At 37.6% G+C, this 19,527-nt stretch overlaps 5 protein-coding genes across 5 annotated transcripts; 1 reads left to right on the plus strand and 4 right to left on the minus strand.

The window, feature by feature from the left end:
* Nucleotides 1–288: 288 nt before the first annotated feature.
* On the plus strand, nucleotides 289–3,428 carry LOC103861501 (protein NBR1 homolog). The gene is made up of 7 exons (XM_009139220.3): nucleotides 289–489; nucleotides 687–1,543; nucleotides 1,647–1,770; nucleotides 1,871–2,125; nucleotides 2,301–2,450; nucleotides 2,550–3,104; nucleotides 3,187–3,428. The coding sequence occupies exons 1-7, from the start codon at nucleotides 460–462 to the stop codon at nucleotides 3,286–3,288; spliced, it is 2,073 nt and encodes a 690-aa protein (XP_009137468.1). The 5' UTR covers nucleotides 289–459; the 3' UTR covers nucleotides 3,289–3,428.
* LOC103861502 lies at nucleotides 3,365–4,358 on the minus strand. The gene has a single exon (XM_033288841.1). The coding sequence runs from the start codon at nucleotides 4,211–4,213 to the stop codon at nucleotides 3,695–3,697; it is 519 nt and encodes a 172-aa protein (XP_033144732.1). The 5' UTR covers nucleotides 4,214–4,358; the 3' UTR covers nucleotides 3,365–3,694.
* Nucleotides 4,359–4,593: 235 nt separating this feature from the next.
* On the minus strand, nucleotides 4,594–6,600 carry LOC103861503 (alpha/beta hydrolase domain-containing protein 17C). Its single transcript, XM_009139222.3, has 5 exons — nucleotides 6,157–6,600; nucleotides 5,803–5,839; nucleotides 5,484–5,720; nucleotides 5,357–5,404; nucleotides 4,594–5,280 (listed from the first exon to the last, which is right to left on the minus strand). The coding sequence occupies exons 1-5, from the start codon at nucleotides 6,456–6,458 to the stop codon at nucleotides 4,801–4,803; spliced, it is 1,104 nt and encodes a 367-aa protein (XP_009137470.1). The 5' UTR covers nucleotides 6,459–6,600; the 3' UTR covers nucleotides 4,594–4,800.
* A 2,859-nt stretch (nucleotides 6,601–9,459) lies between these two features.
* LOC103861504 (31 kDa ribonucleoprotein, chloroplastic) lies at nucleotides 9,460–11,392 on the minus strand. The gene is made up of 4 exons (XM_009139223.3): nucleotides 10,808–11,392; nucleotides 10,439–10,540; nucleotides 9,828–10,109; nucleotides 9,460–9,732 (listed from the first exon to the last, which is right to left on the minus strand). The coding sequence occupies exons 1-4, from the start codon at nucleotides 11,270–11,272 to the stop codon at nucleotides 9,670–9,672; spliced, it is 912 nt and encodes a 303-aa protein (XP_009137471.1). The 5' UTR covers nucleotides 11,273–11,392; the 3' UTR covers nucleotides 9,460–9,669.
* A 3,337-nt stretch (nucleotides 11,393–14,729) lies between these two features.
* On the minus strand, nucleotides 14,730–16,666 carry LOC103861505 (probable pectate lyase 18). The gene is made up of 3 exons (XM_033288840.1): nucleotides 16,421–16,666; nucleotides 15,478–16,227; nucleotides 14,730–15,393 (listed from the first exon to the last, which is right to left on the minus strand). The coding sequence occupies exons 1-3, from the start codon at nucleotides 16,528–16,530 to the stop codon at nucleotides 15,033–15,035; spliced, it is 1,221 nt and encodes a 406-aa protein (XP_033144731.1). The 5' UTR covers nucleotides 16,531–16,666; the 3' UTR covers nucleotides 14,730–15,032.
* Between the last annotated feature and the right edge of the window lie 2,861 nt (nucleotides 16,667–19,527).

Below are 19,527 nucleotides of genomic sequence, written 5' to 3' on the forward strand. Positions count from 1 at the left end.
CATATTTTATTTTGAAATAAAAAAAAATAGAATGGGAAATGAAGTGACAAAAAAATAAAAACATTACTCTATGGAATAATCATTTTATTTTTTTATTCATTACTCTATTTTCTCAGTTTTGTAATAAAGTACCGAGCGAGGTTGGAGATGACCTAAATCTATTAAAAACCACAAAACTAAATTAATATCGCTTTTATTCTCTCATAAATGTTTTTTCTTGGGGCTTTACTTAGCGTTGTTGTCTTTCTGGACAAGCCAAATAACCAGACAAGTCAATATCTTGTTGGATAAGTCAAATTCATTATTAAAATCTAAAAATGAATTAAATAATTAGCTAAATAGCATCGTCTCGATATAAATATCAACGCGACCGTCAATATTCTTGTGTTGACGATAAAAGCGGAGTACGGGTACGCTTCTCAAAGGATAAGTTACCTCTTCATTTGCCGATTCTGAGCGATGGATTCTACTTCTCCACTCGTCGTCAAGGTTTGATTGATTCCTTTCTTTATCCTCTGTTTTAGCTGCGATCGCGTCGATCTTCGTATCTCTTCCTCTAGGTTTACTAGATTTGTTGTTTCGTTTTTTTTGAATTTTTCCATGGATCGAATGTGTAAAACCGCCGGAAAATTGAAGCGGAGATTCGTGTGATCGTGATCGCGACGGTTGTTTTGTGATCATTGCAGGTGAGCTATGGAGGTGTGCTTAGGCGCTTCAGGGTGCCTGTCAAAGCTAATGGAGAGCTTGATCTTGACATGGCCTCTCTTAGGGGAAAGATCGCTGCTCTGTTTAACCTCCCCGTGGATGATGGTTTCTCTCTGACTTACTCTGATGAAGATGGAGATGTGGTGGCTCTAGTTGATGACAACGACCTCTTTGATGTCACGAGTCAGCGACTTAAGTTCTTGAAGATCAATGTGCAGTTGAACACTGGTGTGACCACTAACTCTATTGCTACGGAGAGAAGTGGGAGGAGTTCATCAGCTTCGGGGATGCCTGATATTCAAAACCCGGTTGCTATAATCCAGAAGGGGATAAATGATGTTATGATGGCTGTGCCTAACCCGATGCGTGATACTATTTCCAAGGTGTATATTGACCTTACTTCTAAAGCGGCGTCTTCTAGTCCTGTGGTTGGTGAGCTGTTTGATTGCATTTCCAAGCTGGGGAAACTCTCGATTAGTCAGGAAGGTACTCCTTGCTCTCCTGTTACTAAGCCTTGTTCTTCAGTTCCTTCCGCTGGTGAAAAGAAGGATATCTCTAAGAAGTCCCAGACCGGAAAAAAGCCTGCGATTTTTGGTCATGTACCAACCTCAATGGGAGTGGGTGCTAGTTTCAACGAGTGTCCCTTCAGTGGCGGTATCGTAAATGGATCCCGTCTTAATCCAATGAACCTCAACAAGTATCCCCTTGGTGTATGTCACTCTAAAGAGGGCAGCAATGGTGATTACTGGACATCCTCACTGGGAGTCTTCCATAAGGGCATCCAATGTGATGGATGTGAAGTTGTTCCAATAATGGGACCTAGATTTAAGTCTAAAGTGTAAGGAGTTTTTTTTTTATTTCCAAGTGTAGAAATTACAGACATCGTAGGATTTATATATGCTTTTGTTTGTTTCTAACTTTCTATGGTGAATATTTTGCAGGAAAGAAGACTATGATCTTTGCAATAACTGCTTTTCGGTGATGGGTAACGAATGGGACTACACGAGAATGGATGAGCCCGTCTCAGCTCGACATCTACATCCCTTTGGAGGACTACGTGCCCCAGTATTACTCTTCTTCTATGTTTGAGAGTCATTTGTTTCTATTCCCTCTCTTTCTCTACTATAGCTTTGTGGAGATCTTACCGTACTTTTTTATTATATAGTTTTCTAATCCGTGGTTGGGCCCTGCGCTGCCACCACACCATGGAGTCTCAGATTTTAGGAGTACTTGGACTAAACTCGACAGTCGCTTTGTGCTTGATGTGAATGTAATTGATGGAACAGTTGTTGCTCCATCTGCTCCATTCACTAAGATTTGGAAAATGAGGAACAATGGATCGCTGGTGTGGCCGCGTGGCACACAGATATTCTGGATCGGTGGGGACAGATTCAGCAACTCATTTGCAGTTGATTTACAGGTTAGAATGCTATTTCTTTAGTTTTGCCACTTCTTTTACACTTAAAGATCAATTATGCCGTTTAAATTACTCATGAGTGTCTTTGAGTTAGCTTCTTGCACAAAGTGGCAATAGTGTTTATATGTATGTAGTTATAAATAATACCATCTGTTTACTGGTCTCAACATCATTGCAGATTCCAGCGGAGGGTGTGCCCATCAACGGTGAGCTTGATGTGAAAGTTGATTTTGTTGCACCAGAGTTACCTGGTCGATACATTTCTTATTGGATGATGGCTTCCCCTATTGGTGTTAAGTTCGGGCAACGTGTTTGGGTGTCGATAAATGTACTTACGAGACCTTTGCTGCTCTTTTCCTTGAATCTTTGTTTCTCTTTGTCAAAATGTCTTTGATACCTTTTTTTTTGTGGTTGGTTGCGTGGTCAGGTTGATGCATCGCTGAAGGGAACTGGTGCGAATGAGTTTCATGGACTGAACTTGAATGCCTTTCCTGATGAAACATTTGCACGAGAGTTTACAGGGACCAACGTGAATTATGAGCCAGCTCAAACCGGCAGCTCCAGTGTTAACGGGACATTGAAAGGTGCTGATCTAGAACGAGAGGCCGCTGGGCCACAGATCCCGGGAAACGATGACCTGCTGGTTGGTGACGTTGAGCCTGTTGCTCCTAACACTCTTACTCCATCTTCATCTTCGTCTTCGTCATCATGCAAAATAGTTGGGTTCCGAAATATGCGTACTGTTGAGGCCTTGGGCGGTGGTTATTCATTTACAATGGACACCCCTGCTCCTCTTCAAGAGGATATAGAGAAGAACGACTTGGAGACAACCATGCTCAAGGAGCTAGAGGAAATGGGATTCAAAGAGATTGATTTGAACAAGGAGATCTTGAGGGACAATGAGTACAACTTGGAGCAGTCTGTTGAGGCTCTTTGTGGGGTTAGCGAGTGGGATCCTATCCTAGAGGAGCTTCAGGAAATGGTAAGTGTGTGCGCACTTTGTAAATAAATGATTTGAAAACCTGATCGAGAAGGATGTTGACAAATATGAGAAATGTTTGCAGGGGTTCTGTGATGATGTGACGAACAAGAGGCTTCTGAAGAAGAACAATGGAAGCGTTAAAGGCGTGGTGATGGATCTCCTCACTGGGGATAAGGAGGCTTAATGTTATTATTTTCTAAATAAAACCTTATGAATGATTATGTAGTGTGTTTGTGTTAGACCTACTTGGTGTGTTCTAATGCTCTGTGTTGGATGGATGATGTTTATTATCAGAAATAAATAAGTATTAAGACTTCATGCTTTCTTCTGATTTCGATGTGTTTTATGTCATCCTGGCAGATTAGTTAAAGGAATGATGCTTAACCTGTTAACCAGTGTTTTAAAATTGATTTTATGGCTTGATGATGGTTTCCCTTTCTCAGCTGATAACATTTTTTGCATTTTGAACGTACGAATGTATATTAATGTTCAATTAAAGATTTAAAAGTAATCTCACCTGCAACTGTTGGCAAACAAACGAGCAAATGAAGACGCTCGTATTGTATTTGTATACTCACTTATGAATTTGTTTAAAATCTCCTCGAAGACGAACTGGTAAACAAACTCTTAAGGCTCTTTCTGCAGTCCATATTCTTCTTCTTGATGGCATAGTCCGCAGAGAAAGTATGTTCTTCTAACGTGAGTGCGCGTTCCAGTTTCTTAAAGACGGAAAGAATCTCGTATGGATCCCACAAGGACTGTCCGTATTCCCAGTCCAAAAAAGAGTGATGACGATGCTTCTTTGTTGTAGACAACAATGCCTCCATTTTGAAACGTGAAGGTTTACCTCTCACAAAAGCTTGCTTTCTTCGCGCTTCGAACTCCAGAACGGTGCTTTCAGAGTTTTGGGAGCGGCTGAGCCAAGCCTGTGCGGCTGCTTTCATCACCTCTACTCTCTTCTTGACTTCTTCTTGTTCTTCGCCTTCATCTTTAGCCTCTCGTCTCTTCCTCATCTGTTTTCTTCTCCATTTGGGAGACTTATGGAGATCGAAGCAGATACTAAGGCTTAATGTCAGCCTTCCGAATCTACTAACTTCTCTCTGTCTCATCTCAGTGCCTTGTTTTTTTTTTCTAGCCTATAGATTTTCAGATATAGTTTCATTCATTTATACTAACATTATCTTATGTATGGGAACTGTTGGAACAACTTATGAAGGCTCATTCAAAGATTTAATAAGCAGAAACAATAATTAGCGTAACGCTTTTATGAATAAACCAACCTCCGTTTATGACCTCCCAAAGAAATGGTCATTCAGGCTGCTCAGACCTCTCTCTCTTAGCTGTCTCTATCATTGTTCACAAGAACTTACTTGGATCATGACAATGTGGATCTGCAAGCGGTGCGTGTGCTCCCACTTAAACCCTGCGCGTCAAAAAAAGTTGATCCAAATTCATTAGTAAACACTGAACTATAGCAACGAAGATGAAAGGAGGGATTACAACAACACACATATCTTCTCCAATGAAGCAATGTTTCAAGACAAGTCAAAAGTGTCGTGTTTGAAACAGTCAGAGAAGTTACCAAACTTGTTAAATCTATTTTTCTGTTGAGATTACTACAACACAAACACACCCCCAATAAATTGAACGAAACTCCAATACAAAATCTTTAACAACACCAAACCCCCCATTCCTTTTAATCCGTAGCTCGACTTCTATCCAACCAATCCACACTCTTACGTGCTCTCTCCATCGGCTGAGGCTTATCTCTATATATGTCCACGCTTCTCCTCGCCTTCTCCATTTCCTCAAACGGAATCTTCAGCTTCTCAGGCCTCTCAACGTGGCTCAGCTTGTATCCCTGAAACCTCAGCCTGTCTACGCTCTTCCTCGGTTTCTCTCGTCCATCCTTGCTCTTCCTCGGCGGTGCATCCACACTATGCCGAGGAGGCTGCTCACACCCTCCTTCCACACTTCTTCTCGAGAAAGAACTGTTCCTTTTCGACGCTGATTTCTCCACAGCGCTCACAAACTTCTTGAGATGGCCAATGTACTCGGGGAAGAGTTCAAGATCGCAATGGTTTCCTCCTTTGAGCCATAACGGTTCGTATTTCTCCTGGCAGAGTTCCCAGAGCTGCTTCCCGTGCGAGAAGTCAACCACATCATCTGCTGTTCCCTGCAAAATAAAAAATGATTGCACCTTTAAAACTTACACACAAGTGTCCATGAAACCACCAATCAGGGAAACTTACGTGAATCACGAGGACAGGACACCTCACCAGAGAAATCTTGTCAATGTTCTGAAGGAAAAGATCAAACAAAATGCTGATAAGGAAGAAGAAGAAGAAGAAGAAGAAGGCAACTCAAAAAAGGGGTTACCTTGTAGATGTCAAACCAATAAGTGCGTTTGACAGGATACATAACTCTAAGACCAGAAAGAATAGGACTATGGAGAATGGAAGCTCTTAGACGAGGCAAACGTGTAGCTAAGTCAACGGTTGGACCACTACCAACAGACTGACCATATAGGATAATGTTCTCCTGCTTTGCACCATAAGTCTCTTCCAGACATTTGTAAGCAGCTTCGATATCAGCATAAGTATTTTGTTCGCTTGGCTGTAACAGAACAAAATAGATTTATCTTCACAGTGAAAAATTTGAATCACAGAGAGTCTTATGATCTGTGTGGTTGACTCACCTTCCCTGATGATTGGCCATACCCTGAATAGTCATACCTGTAAACATATTTAGAGAATGTTCCAAAGTTTAAATAAGCTGAAACTGTTATCTTCAAGAAACCAATCCATTGTTCCATCAGAAGAAGTACACTTTGGGAATTAAAGTACTTGCCTCTAAACGGAGATACAATAACAGATCTAGAATGTCTAAAAATAGAAACTTTTTTTTTGTCTCGGAGCTGTAAGAGATCCCAGATTCAGACCAAACCTCAAAGACAACATCTTTGCATAAACAACAAGACTCTTTTTAAATAAAAAAATCTAATCTTGGAGATTCAAATAAAGTATCAGTGAGAATTACAAAAGGAACTAACCCCATCAAGTTGACGCGGAGGTGAATACTAAGCTCGACGAAGAGCTCATACATCTGACCAATATCAGCAGCGTTTCCGTGAGAATACAGAAGCGTCGTGACGGCCATAGGGTACCTGATGTACATGGCCACGATCTCGTTGCCTCGGCGCGTGGGAAGACGCAAAACGTCGACGTTTTCTCGGTGGGGAAATGGGTCCATCAGCAGAAGCTCCGTTGCTTCGTCTCTGGTAATCTTGTAAGAAGGTGGATTCGGCGGGAAGAACGCTAACTTCGCCGCCATTGAAGAAGTCACACCTCCCATCTCTCTATCTAAAACAGAGTCCCACTCTCCAAAAGTCTCTCTCTTTCTTACTCTCACTGGTAGCTGGGAGTTTCAGAGAAGAAGACGAAGATGATGATGATGATTGCGAGGAAACATTCCTTCTCTTTTGTTTTGGAGAGATGGAGAGAGAGAGAGAGAGGGCCTATGACTGCTTTGAAGCCTAAAGTTAATTCCTTTTTCTGACATTAATATGCAAAACTAATCATGTGCTTTATTACCGATAACGAAGATGAGCATCTTGTCTGTTCTGTTATTTGAGTTAAAAAGAATTATAAAAAAAAAGTTATGTTCATTGTATTATTGCAGAGTTAGCCTAGCTAGTGTCTAATTAGCCTTAATAATAAAATCATGAGAGCATGTGTGATTCACATGGCTAACATCATTACAAGTAAAAAGATTCTAAGATTGTTTTCTATATTAATATGGTTTAAGGTTGTATTTTTAATAGAAAGAGGCTACTATTATATTTAAAGATACATATGTAATGAACTTACAGGTTGTAGGGTTTGAGGGTACAGGTGGAATGGTTGGTTGGGTTGCCCTTTGAAAGAACTCACATCATGGGTTAGGAAGAGGAGGGGGACCAATCATCCATCCCTCCAACCTTCTTTTGCCGTCAAAGTTTTGTATCCCTCTGCTTTTTTTTTTGGGTCAACTACTCTAAAGTCTTTCTATCCAATTCCATTAATGTAATGTAAACTAAACTTAATTTGTTTTTGAATCCTGATAAGCTAGTAGTTGATGCTTACTTTTCAATACTTATGGCTATGTAGGGCAACCACTTTGCTTGCTATTTATGACAACATTGAGATTTGACCCTCCTTTCTTACATGGGATATACTGTATTTGATTTAGTGGGCTAGAAATCAAATAAAACCATTATCATTTTTTTGCTTGTGTTCATAATCATTCCCTGGTGCAACGCCAAACTAGGACCTATACTTTCATTCCTTCCGAATGTTAAATAGGTGCAGTATATATAACGTTGCAGGGTCTTTTCCAAACTTGGTTTAGTACCTATGAAAACTTTTACTAGTTGTGATGTCTTCCATTCGTTACACAAATTCATAGGTTCTGTACATACACATTCTTTCATTTGATCAATAATTTGACATTTCATCAAAAAGAATGTTACATAGTTTCAGTAAAAAAAAAAAAAATATATATATATATATATATATATAACTAACGACTTCTGATGCAATTAGCGTTTGCATTCATTTTTTATTTGGAATGTGTAAAACCACTTATATATTTTTAGTATATTTTATTCTAAAATAGAAGAAAAAATCTATTATAGATATAGAATAATATTTTGTTTACCTTTTTCAGCATTTTGTTTGCCTTTATATTTAGAAGTAAAAACAGTATTCATCTATATTTTTCTGAAAAAAATAGAGAAACTTTATTATATAAACATACATTATATTAAATTCATTTCTATAGTGGAATTTCTTTATTTTATAAAGAAATATAGAGAAAGAATAGAAATGTTTTAATAATAAGTATTAATAGTAAATCGTATTTGTTATTATAAAATGTTGGTGATGGATCATTGGATCAAAAATAAATTAATAAGGAGGGCAAAGAGACAAGTGTGAAGATTAATGGATATGTCTGGTCGAGAAGCTAAGAGCCAAGGTTGGGGATAAGAGAGAGTGAAAGAAAGTTCCAAGACATAGATCAGGCCGAGAAATGAATCATCAATGTCGCTCTATTCTCATACACTCTGTTTCCTCTGTCCTTTGTCTTGAGTCTATTATTTCTTATGATGTTAAGCCTGTTACACATGCATGAATATAATGGACCATTTCTTTTTTTGTATCCCGACAAGTGTTGCAATTCCATATTCTGATAAAAGCGACTTCACGAGCACGATCAAGACTTTTTGCTTATTCTTTACTATCTTTTTATTTTAGTTAGTGTTTATCTTCTCAAATCAAAATATGCCATCATGATGAGTCGAATCAAACCACATTTGTTTCAGAATATTTTTTACGGCATTTGCTAGCAAGTAGATATGAACTTATATGCCTAAGTTTCTTAATATGTTAATATACATATATAGACAATCAAGATCTTATCCGTAGATAAATGAACTTTTTCATAGAACTTGAAAACACCTTTTCTCTATGTTCTCGTGATGTCTTAATGTTATAACTTTTTGTTTAACGACTCTTAATGTTATAACTTAGTTTAGATACATCTCACTTTCTCAATTTCTAATTAAGACTTGGCTCATTTTAAAGATAGTCATAGCTCTTAGGTTAGCGTATTTTTGACAGATCGGCCGCTAAATACTACCCTTACATAACCATGCAAGGCCATATTTATAAAACCTAGAAAATGGTATCTGAAAGATTTAAGATTAAGAGTAATTCTCTCACAAGTCTCAGAAAACTAGCTTGTTTTGCGAGTTCTTTTGCTCTCTCTCTATGTTGACTAACCTAAATCTTCTTCAAATTCCTCTTCTTTTATACTTTTGAGTTCTTTTCATACTCAAATCATTTTTTTCGTCCAGCTGCTTCTTCTTTTCTTTTTTTTGAACACACGTCCAGCTGCTTCAAACTCTTAATATTCTTGGGCTTATAGTATTGAGGCCCTCCAATTAGAAGACACAAATTTTAGGCTCATCATATACTGGACTTGAACATTTCATCTTCTTTTAACCTTTGATGAATATATTGCTCAACAATCCTTCACCACAATGTGATAACAAACAAGATATACCCCATGAAGCAAAGCCGATGATTTGGAATCGTGATCGTCAAATATCTAGACGTATAACAAGATCATCTTCACTATGATTACAGCTTCACTTTAGCGTGTGGTTAACAAGAACCCAATCCTCACCTGTCACTTCCTTTCACCTCTTTGAAAAACGATAGAACAAGATCCATCTTACATCATTTAAGAGAAGGGAGTGCTTTGCTATAGAAGCTTTCCACTATTTGGCGCGTTTGTGGTGAGAGGCTCCTTGTTGCTAATATTTAAAACACTGACAAGGAATAATGACAGAGAAATGTGGATAGACCGTCAAGGAGAAATAATGATACAAAATTACATTAGAACTTAGAAGAAGCTTCGCATTCGGAACTCTGTCCCCAAAAAAAAATCACCAAAGAGTGTAAAAATCTCGTCTAAACAAAATGCAAAGAGACAGAGGGCAGAGAGAGATCTTTCTCAGTCCTTAAAATCCACGCCTTGGACGCTCCTCCGCTACATTCACTCTGATCGCTCTACCCTCCATGTTCTGCAAACAACAACAAGCCACAAAGGAATTGAACATCACAAAATCATGTAAGAACTGCATTAGCATAATATAGAAGAGGAACATGAGGGGGGTACCTGTCCATCAAGAGCAGCGATGGCATCATTGAGTTCAGTCTCATTAGACATTGTCACAAAACCAAACCCACGTGAACGACCTGTCTCACGGTCATAAACCACTCTAGCTTCCACAACTTTGCCATGCTCACTGAACACTTGTTCTAGACGACCATTGTCCACATCCCACGGTAGGTTTCCAACGTAGACTCTGAATGCAGGTTCATATACCCGAGGTTGACGTTCTGGACGTGATCCTCTGGGTGCTGCCTTGTTCACCGTCAAAAGCCGTCCGTTTAGATCCTAACCAAAAAAAAAAAATGAAAAGATCAACTCAGATGCTCAATAATGTTCTCACAAACATAATCAGAAGTTGCAGACAAAAAAATCTCCAACTCAACTCAGCTGCCAAAATGTCTCAGACACAACATTTCAATGCAAATACAACAAATGAGTATGAGATAATGCATCAATCAATAAAATGCTTTCTTAGAGCAGAAAGAATAAAACTTTGGTTGGATTAAGAGCAGACAATGCCACTTATGACCCAAAACAAAAGGATCAGTATCACTCCAACTCCACCAATACATGCTAATAGTTGAGATATGATTGATACACATATGAGAACTTACATAACGGTTGAACTTCTCAACAGCAGTCTCAGCTTCTTCCACTGTACTCATTGTCACAAATCCAAACCCACGACTCTGGTCGGTTTCCCTATTGTATATAACCTTCAACCAGTGAAGAACCCAAAGGAACAAGTTAGTATTAGCAAACGCTATCTCTTGAACTATAAACAAATGTGAGAAGTCAACTAACAACAACATCAACAGTACCAATATACTCAAAACCAATAGAGTGTGAAAGTTCCATCTAATTCATTTCAAAGATGCTTCAAACACTTAAAAGCAAAGAACTTTGACTTCATCTCGTTCATTTGACACATAAAGGATGCAAATTGCAATGCACAGAACACACAAGAATGAAACCAAACTCACCTCGGCGATTTCAACTGTACCGGCTTGCTCAAAGAGCATAGCCAAGGCCTGGCTGTCAACGTCGTAAGCCAAGTTTCCGACGAACAGCTTCGCTTCTTCCGGTGGCTCCGGAAAGTCGCCACCTTCGCTCACGTCTCCTTCCCCTTCAGAAAACGTCGCTTCTGGCGGCTCGCTCTCCTCGACGGCGACCGATGATGAGCTCCCGTCTGCTTCTTCTCCGTCTTGCTGAGACCAATCAGAAGTCTCGGCAACTGAGGTAACAAAACGTGACTTTTTGAGGTGGGTTTTGGTTTTGAGAGAGAGGGAGAATGAGAGGGGGAGGTTAGTGCGTTTGGTGAGGAGGGAGCAGCGAGTTCTGGAGGAGGAGATAGTGGAGAAGGAAGGGTGGGAGAAGATGGTGGAAGAGGAGGATTCTGACATGGCTAATGGCCTCAAAAAGCTTGAGGTTACTATTGAAGAAGCCATAGCAAAAGGATTGTGAGAGAGAGAAGGAAGTGTTGAAGAAGAAGAGGAAGGGAGGGTTTTAGAGCGGTTGATTAGATAGGGATAAGGAGGCGCAAGACATCAAGAGAGAATAAAATAAAAATGTTAGATAAAAGGGAAATTAGGGACCATGTACATAACAGAAAAAATATTGAGTCTATACCCATAACAAGTTGATGGCTATAGTATTCTCTATATATTATGTATTAATGACAAAACTATTCTGCGCGTGTGTTTTATTAGATAAATGATTTTTTTTAACTCGTTTTTGTAAGAATTACAAATGAAACTGAACCGTATGCACATCATATATACTCATCTTAAGAATGAAATAATGAGGAAACATCGCTAAGAAGAAGTAGAAATGACGACAGCTCCAAGAATGGTGGTAAACGGAGCTCGAGCTCGGCGGTGGTTTTGTTCGTGTAACTAGAATGCAGCAATGATCGATACAGAAGGTTGATTATCAAACTGTTCGTCTAACTTTAATTGCCAGAGAAATGAAATTTTTTGAAGAAGATAAACAGTTACCATTACAATATACTATTTTATTTTAGTAGGAATCATAGAATACAACATAATTTTTTTTTCAAAGTGTTTTTGTTAGGTTTTTTATATTAGAGAAACATTCAAGTGATTAATGATCTGGTGATTCAATTCTTATGTATTCTTACATCCATCACATTTGAAAAATTATCAGTTCAAATTAGAATGCAATATTTTGTTATGTTCTATTCTATATAATAAATATAGAATAGAAAGGTAGTTTTACAACTACTTTCCCAGTTCCTCCCTCCCTCCCTCCTTCTCTCTCCCTCCCTTCCTCCCACTCCCTCCCTCCCTCCTTCTTTTTACACGCTACTTGATTATACTATTATACTATGTCGTAATTATGTATAGTATCGTCACATAATATATGAAACTATCATGTGCGTGTGTTGGCCTTATTGTGTTCCATAGATTGCGTGTTTTTGTTTTGCTTGACTTGACTAGTGCAGCAGATGATAGAAAATTACACTATTGTTTAGTATAGGTTGTTTATTTATCTTGCATGTCCACCACTTTTGTTTTTTTTTCTATACATTACTTTGCTTATAGTACTATACTATGTCATAATCATGTATAGTACAACTACGAAATAGATCAAACTCAACCTCGCAACTATTTAACTTTTCTGTGTGACGATACTATATGGTATGTAGTATAGTATGACAAATTTTGTTTTGGAGTGTCAACATCACGCGCACGCGCTTAAAAGGAGATTTTAGTCATATTTGTGTACAAATTTTCTCATCTCCCAAGAAAAACTGTAGCATGGCTATATTCTTAATTTTTCCTCTGTTATGAATATAGAGCAAATTGTCCCAATGTAATGAACAAAAAAATTCATTAATGCAAAAAATAATAATAATGAATATTAATTAAAAAAATAATGAATATTTTTGAGGTTTCTAGCCATAATTTTTCTTATAGGATTTATATTTTATTATTTTTTTCTTAATTTGAGTTATGTGGTTATATTAGTCGATGAAAGTTTATGATATAGTGGTTGTTAAGTCAATGGTTTAAATTTTGATTTGCAAGCATTTGAGTTTTGTATATTGCAGTGAGCTAACACCGTTTTTTTTTCATTCGATATGCATCAACCACCCGCCGCTAATAGTCTTCTTCTGAACAAATTGTTGTTGTTTTCTTCCTTTTTAAACTCTGTTTATGCCATGTTTAAACTTAAACACACATTCTATCTTGAATGGTCTAGTCATTGTTTCTCATGGTTTAAGTAAGGATTGGACTTGATACTTGCGTTAGCCTTGTAGTTATATCATTCAGCTTATCATAGTTGAATATGGAAATGGAAAGGGACTTTTTGGTTAGCAGTATAGGAGACGTGAAGTCATGCATATATGTGGGATTTGGTGTGAAAAAATTATATCATGAAGAACAATATACAAATTGCATACAAAGTTCTAAAGACATATATGCCAGTAGTCCTGGTTTTAACGAGTTCTCAGAAGAATGTAATTTGATCTTCATTACTTGTCACATCAGAAGATAACTTAACTATCAATTATACGAAAACACCATTAAGATATATGCATGTGATAAATCTCATTCCACGAATATATTTAAACATAGAGTGTGTTTCGAATGCAATTCTCATTTTTGGGATAAACTCTCGAGTCTTGATCCATCTCACTATGCTCTCTAAAGAACATGCGACTTGTAAACTACGAAAAAATGAAGACTCAGATACCTAACAGTTACAACTGAATTAACCGGCCCACGCGGACAGCACAAGCTCAACAGCATTACCATCAAAGTTTTAAATCATTCTCGTTCAATAGGAGACATATGTTTGTAACCTAATGTGGAAAATTCTCTAACTGGTTTGATGTTATATATGACAAAGAAAAGAAAGGGGGGAGGGGGGGGAATATCTTTATAAGTTTGTAACTTTATATTCGCATAATTTATCAAGTACTGACTTGCCAATTCGAACCTGCTACACAATACCCACTGCATCACATGGTTCGCTGCAACCAGCAACAACAGAATCTTTTATATTTCTTCTTTTCTTTCCTGAGTTAATATGTTGCAGAGCAGCAGCACATGTGACATGACATGGCCAAGAAAAAGAAGTATTATAGTATTGGTTAGTTATTTGGAGAAAAACAAATACATTGGTTAGTTATTTTAGTTGTTATAAAATTTCAAAATTTGAAACATATCCACAATCAGTGGAGAGTAGTCAACACAAATACGAGACCCACTCCATCAAAAGTAGGACTGCTGAGACCCATGACTGTTTTCAGTCATCTTTTTGGAGTATTTTTCCATTTTTCTATTCCAATGTTTTCTTCAAATCTCACCATTTTTTTTTATGTTCTAGCACGGTCACATGCTTTTCTCTATTTTGAAGGGTAAGTTTCTTTATCTAACCACAATCGATGCATCGACCAGAGTGAAAAAGTCGTGGCTTTGGTCAAACATTGACTCTGATCCCCCACGCTCACCGCACCAATTTGATAAGAACTTGTATGTATTATAACCAAGAACCTCCCAACCTCCCTCTCTTAGTCTCTACACACAGAGTCTAAGCCTCTTCTTGAATCTCACAAATCGAGATCTCAAGCCACAACTGATTCTAACTGAATGACTAACAGAAACAACTAACGAGCCCCTTATATAGCGAGACTCGTGTACCATCTGTTAACTAACTAACTAACTTGCCAGCTCATCACTCCTCTGAGCCATTCCCTCGTTGATACGTCTCTGCCTCCTCGAGATATAAACCCTTGTTGGCATATCAGGCTCAAACAACTTTGACCCAAAAGAGAGTTGCCCATTTTACACAACATTCCAAACTTCTGAATGGGTGGGTCTATGGCTATAATATCAAAGATTCACAAGAGAGAGTTGCTTGTGTCAAAGACAGAGATTCACAAGGAAACATAAATTATATTAATATCAAAGATCAACACATCTGCACTTGTTCCTACACTTGAACCTCCTAATAATAGATTCCTTAAAACAGAGAATCCTTACAAGGGTCCTAAAGAGCAGTAAAGCGAGAGGTTGTATTCTCCTTAATTTTACCCCCATAAAGAAGTAAAATCATAAAGACAGTAAATTAAGAACTACAGAAAGTTATAACTTAACTCCCTTAATTGGTGCTTTAATTGCCTTTTCTATACTAATTAAGCTAAAAAAAACTTAACTGACCCACTTAAGGCCACCACAATCAGCAACGAGAACCCTTGCGGCAATTCAGTGCACCAGAACCCACCGTCAATGGTCCAACAAGAGAAGACGGTTTCGCCCCAAGACTCGACGCCTTAGCATAGCTAGACGACTGAGCACCACCGGACGGAGTAAAAAACGCACCGTTTAACAACAAATCACCTGATGATCTCCAGTTCCACCTCTTCCACTCACTCTCCGGCGCATCCTCATGCTTAGTCACCTCTTTGCTGAATCTAATATTCGGGGCCACAAATCTGTTCCCTTGACTATTGATAGTAGGATTAGCACTTCCACCAATCGCATACATCTCCCAATGTGTATAGTCATTGTTCACCACATGGAAGTACCCATGTCTACACCTACATAACATTGGTCCCAACACATTAACTTACAAAACCACATTAACTAACTCAAAATAAAAAAAAAAATCAAATCTTATTTACCTTGGCATTCTTTGAACAAGCCCTTCACCAAAATGATTAAAAGCAATAGTAATCTGCATGTTCTTGTCACGAGCGTAAGTATCACTATGCCCAAGCAACATAACCTTATCATGATGCGTCATGTAATTATTAGACAAAGTAATCGCCGTCGAGCCCATTATGGCATCAATAAGCCCATCTTCACAGTTAGACAACGAGCAGTGATCAACCCAAACATGACTCCCTCCGAAGATCGACACACCGTCACCGTCAGACACCGTTCTCCACCCGTAATGCCTCGGCGAGCTCCGCACCATAGCGTTCCCGCCTCGCTTGCAGTCGTGGATGTGAACCCCGTGGATGATGATGTTCGTCACGTACTGGATCGTGACGCAAGGCCCGCCGGCGATGTGCACGGAGGCGCCGCGGCCGTCGATGGTTTTGAAAGAGTTCATGATGAGCTCCTCTTTGAGGCGGATGGTCATGTCTCGCTGGAAGATGATCCAGAGAGGCTCGTCCTGGACCACGGCGTGGCGTAAAGTTCCGGGCTTGGGGGTCACCGGGTCGTCGTTGCCTGAGTCGGTGACGACGTAGATGCGACCGTCGCGGCCGCCGATGGCGTTTTTGCCGAACCCGATGGCGCAGTCGGCGAGGCGGTGGCGGTGGGACTCCCAGTGTGGGTCGCAGCGCCAGCAGTCGTCGATTGGGTTGCCGGTGGTGCAGGAGAGGTAGTCTAGCTTCCTCCGTGCTGCGACCGATGCGTTAATGCTCCTGTGAAACAGAGAGGAAGCAAGAAAGGTTGAGACTTTATTACATTTTTTTGGAAAGAAAAGCAGAGAGATTTTTTGTAAAGTTTGTTTTTTTATGTTTATTGTCGGACTTGTGAAGAGAAACAAGGTAAATGAGAAGTTGGGTTTCATGTAAAAATGTGGGTTAAGGAGAAATGTGAAAGAAAGATTCGTACTTGTGAACTTCTTCGACGATGGCTTCTGGGTCCGGAACTGGCGAAGAGAAGATAAGTGGAGCATAGAGAAGAAAGGAGAGTATGGAGATAAAGAGCTTCTTCGTCTGCATTTTTCTTCTCTCTGTTTTCAGTACAGACCAACTCTCTCACTCTCTTGGATTTAAGTGAGAGAAGAGGGAAACAAATAAGGATGAGGGAAGTTTTGAGTTGGGATAGAGAGAAGATGAAACTTTGGGGGGTTTATATAAAACAATGTTAAAGGACGTTTGTTATTGGAATTTTCGGTTTAGGTCCCACTCTTTTATTTCTTCTTTTGTAAAAGAAACTTATATGATAATGCCCAGGATGAACCAATTGAATGCTTACACACATTACAATTAAAACCTTCCATAAGCTAACTGCTGACATTAAAACAAACACTCCAGTCTAATTAGGTCGAAAATGTTGTACTTTTCAAATAAGTCCCACTTGATATGTTTAGCTGAATAAAAACAATAGGAGGTTGGTTTGAGTAATAGTAAGGATCCAAACGTAGTAACTAGTAACCATTCTAGTTGATAACCAATACAGACAAAAGAGCTCAATGTACAGGGAGGATGTCAAACCAACGGAAAAGTATCAGTTTATAGCAGTTTTCACTCAAAATAAATTTAACAAACGTTTGAGATGTTATGTAAAGCTGTAAACCATATAACCACCAACTATAACGATCCTAATAGAAATTGCCTATAGATTGCAAATTTTCTTTCTCTCATGCTTCACTTTTGCTTTTGCGTTTCATTAGACTTTACATTTTAGGTTTTAGATGTACACGTCCCGTATAAATTCAGGATATATAGTTACGTATATTGCAAAACTAAATGTAATATACATTAGTTGCACAAAAATAAACATTGAAAGGTGGTGTTTCGAAAAAAAACACATTAAAATTGTCCGTATCAGAACCGTTATTCCAGAACAAATCATTTGGTTATTCTGAGACCTATAACTCTCGAGTCTCAACCATATACTAGCAACATGTTAGGTAAAATGTCAACTAAAAGCGAAGATAAACCGACAGAACATGTCAAGTAATCGAGTAAGGAGAAAACAAAATCTATAGAAATGAGATTATGAAAAAGAAAATGGTAGGAACAAGCCATGTAGTTAGTCGAATGATTCCATCAACGATAATACTCCTTGAGTTATAGAGTTATATGGTTTTTGTTTCAAGCTCAGTTGATATATGAAATTTCTTCTTCCTCTTTTACTATTGACCAGCTTTTGTTTAAATCTTAAACTGTAGAGGAAATTAGTTTCAGCTATTTTCTTAATGATTCGTGTTTGTGAAAAGAACGTGAAATCGTCTCTTAATGCACGGCAGGGAAATTAGATACGAATCTATGCTGTAAAAGTTAATAGGGACTGGTAATGATATGTTAATGTGGAAAGCATTGGAGAGACGCAAAGTGAAAGTATAAGTGGGACATCCGGACATGTAAGGCCTCGTGATTTGCAGGTTTTACGGGATTCCTTTCAATTGTTAGGTTGTTTTGGTAGTTTAAGCATGCTAGTATTTGGACAACGTTACCAAATGATACGGTTGGTTTTAAAAATTAAAAGTTAAAATGAGAAAATAACGATAATGTCACTTCTTGAATAAGAGTATAAATATAAGCATATACTTTTGTTAACAGCAAAGAATTGCAATAATTATAGATATATCTTGTCGGTATGAACATTTTTCATTTGAAAGTTGAAATTAGAGTCCGATCCAAACAGTTTAACGTGATCTCTAATTCTAACTCAAAGTTGGTCTCGTCTATTGGTTAGGAATTGGAAGTTCATCTAATTTAAATTAAACTAGGTGATCGGTCCGCACCCTCTGCGGACATAAGAACATGATCAGTTCGCACCCTGTGTTCTCTCTCGGTCCGTACCTCACGAGAGGGAACACAATAACGTCAGTACGAAGAGGCAAATATTGTGTGTATGTATAATTGCAACGTCACAAAATATTTTGTGTGTTTACGAAGATACTTTCATTCAAAAAATGAAATAAATAGTGTATAGTTTTAGAAGTAACAGATTTTATATTATCATTAATTAGAATTATATTGTATATGTTTCGTAATTCTTTATTTTAGGTGAATAATATTATTTTTCCATAAATAATAAACAAACATTTATGTAGACATATTAAAAGAAAATATAATAAAAATCAAAATATTATCCATAAATAATATAAATTATGAAGTACATTTCTCGATAAAGAAAGCAAATTCAATTAGAAACTTGCAAAAAATTAAATAAATTTTGTAAGCAATTTGACGGGTTAACATTATTTGATAGATTTATAAATTTCTAAATTTTATTGAACATGAAATAATATTAAATTGACATACCGTCATCGGTCTCCTAACTCATCACAACCCATCTAGCAAATACAAAAAATAAATAATTGCAACAGTTTATTCATTTTAAAATTTGTATTTGAAAAAAAAAATAGATTAAAATTACGTACTGTGGCTACGAAATATTCTGAAAAACTTGTTTGTAGACAACATTCAATATTTTTGTCTGCGACTTCCCTTCTTTACCAGTTATTAAGATTTTTAATCCAGACGACTTAACTCTTGAAAGTGAAACTTTGCCTTGCATTTTGTAAGCATTTTATAAATTATTTTAAAATTATGATAAATTTATTCTTTAAACAGCAATAAATAATTTAAAAATAATATTAATAAACATTTTTGGATTTTGTAATATTTAAAATAGTTATTATATAATTATATTCGAACACAATTCATCAAGTAGAGTATAAAACTATTATAATTATCTTATATAAAATTTCGTTCATTGTATTTAATAGTTTATAAATATTAAAAGTAATAAATAAAACATTATTAATATTTCTATAATACTTCCAAAGTAAAGTGGGTGGCAGAGTCGATGAAAGTGGGTGGCAGAGTCGATTCATCAAGTAGCATATAATACTTCCAAGGCAAAGTGGGTGGCAGAGTCGATGAAAGATGAGGAGCCTTTGCGTCTAAACATATTTTTCTTAGCACACAAGCATCATCGTCGTAATACATTAATAGTATGAGAGGAGAGATTTGTGAATAATA

The sequence above is a fragment of the Brassica rapa genome, chromosome A03 (assembly GCF_000309985.2).
Source record: "Brassica rapa cultivar Chiifu-401-42 chromosome A03, CAAS_Brap_v3.01, whole genome shotgun sequence".
NCBI lineage: Eukaryota > Viridiplantae > Streptophyta > Magnoliopsida > Brassicales > Brassicaceae > Brassica > Brassica rapa.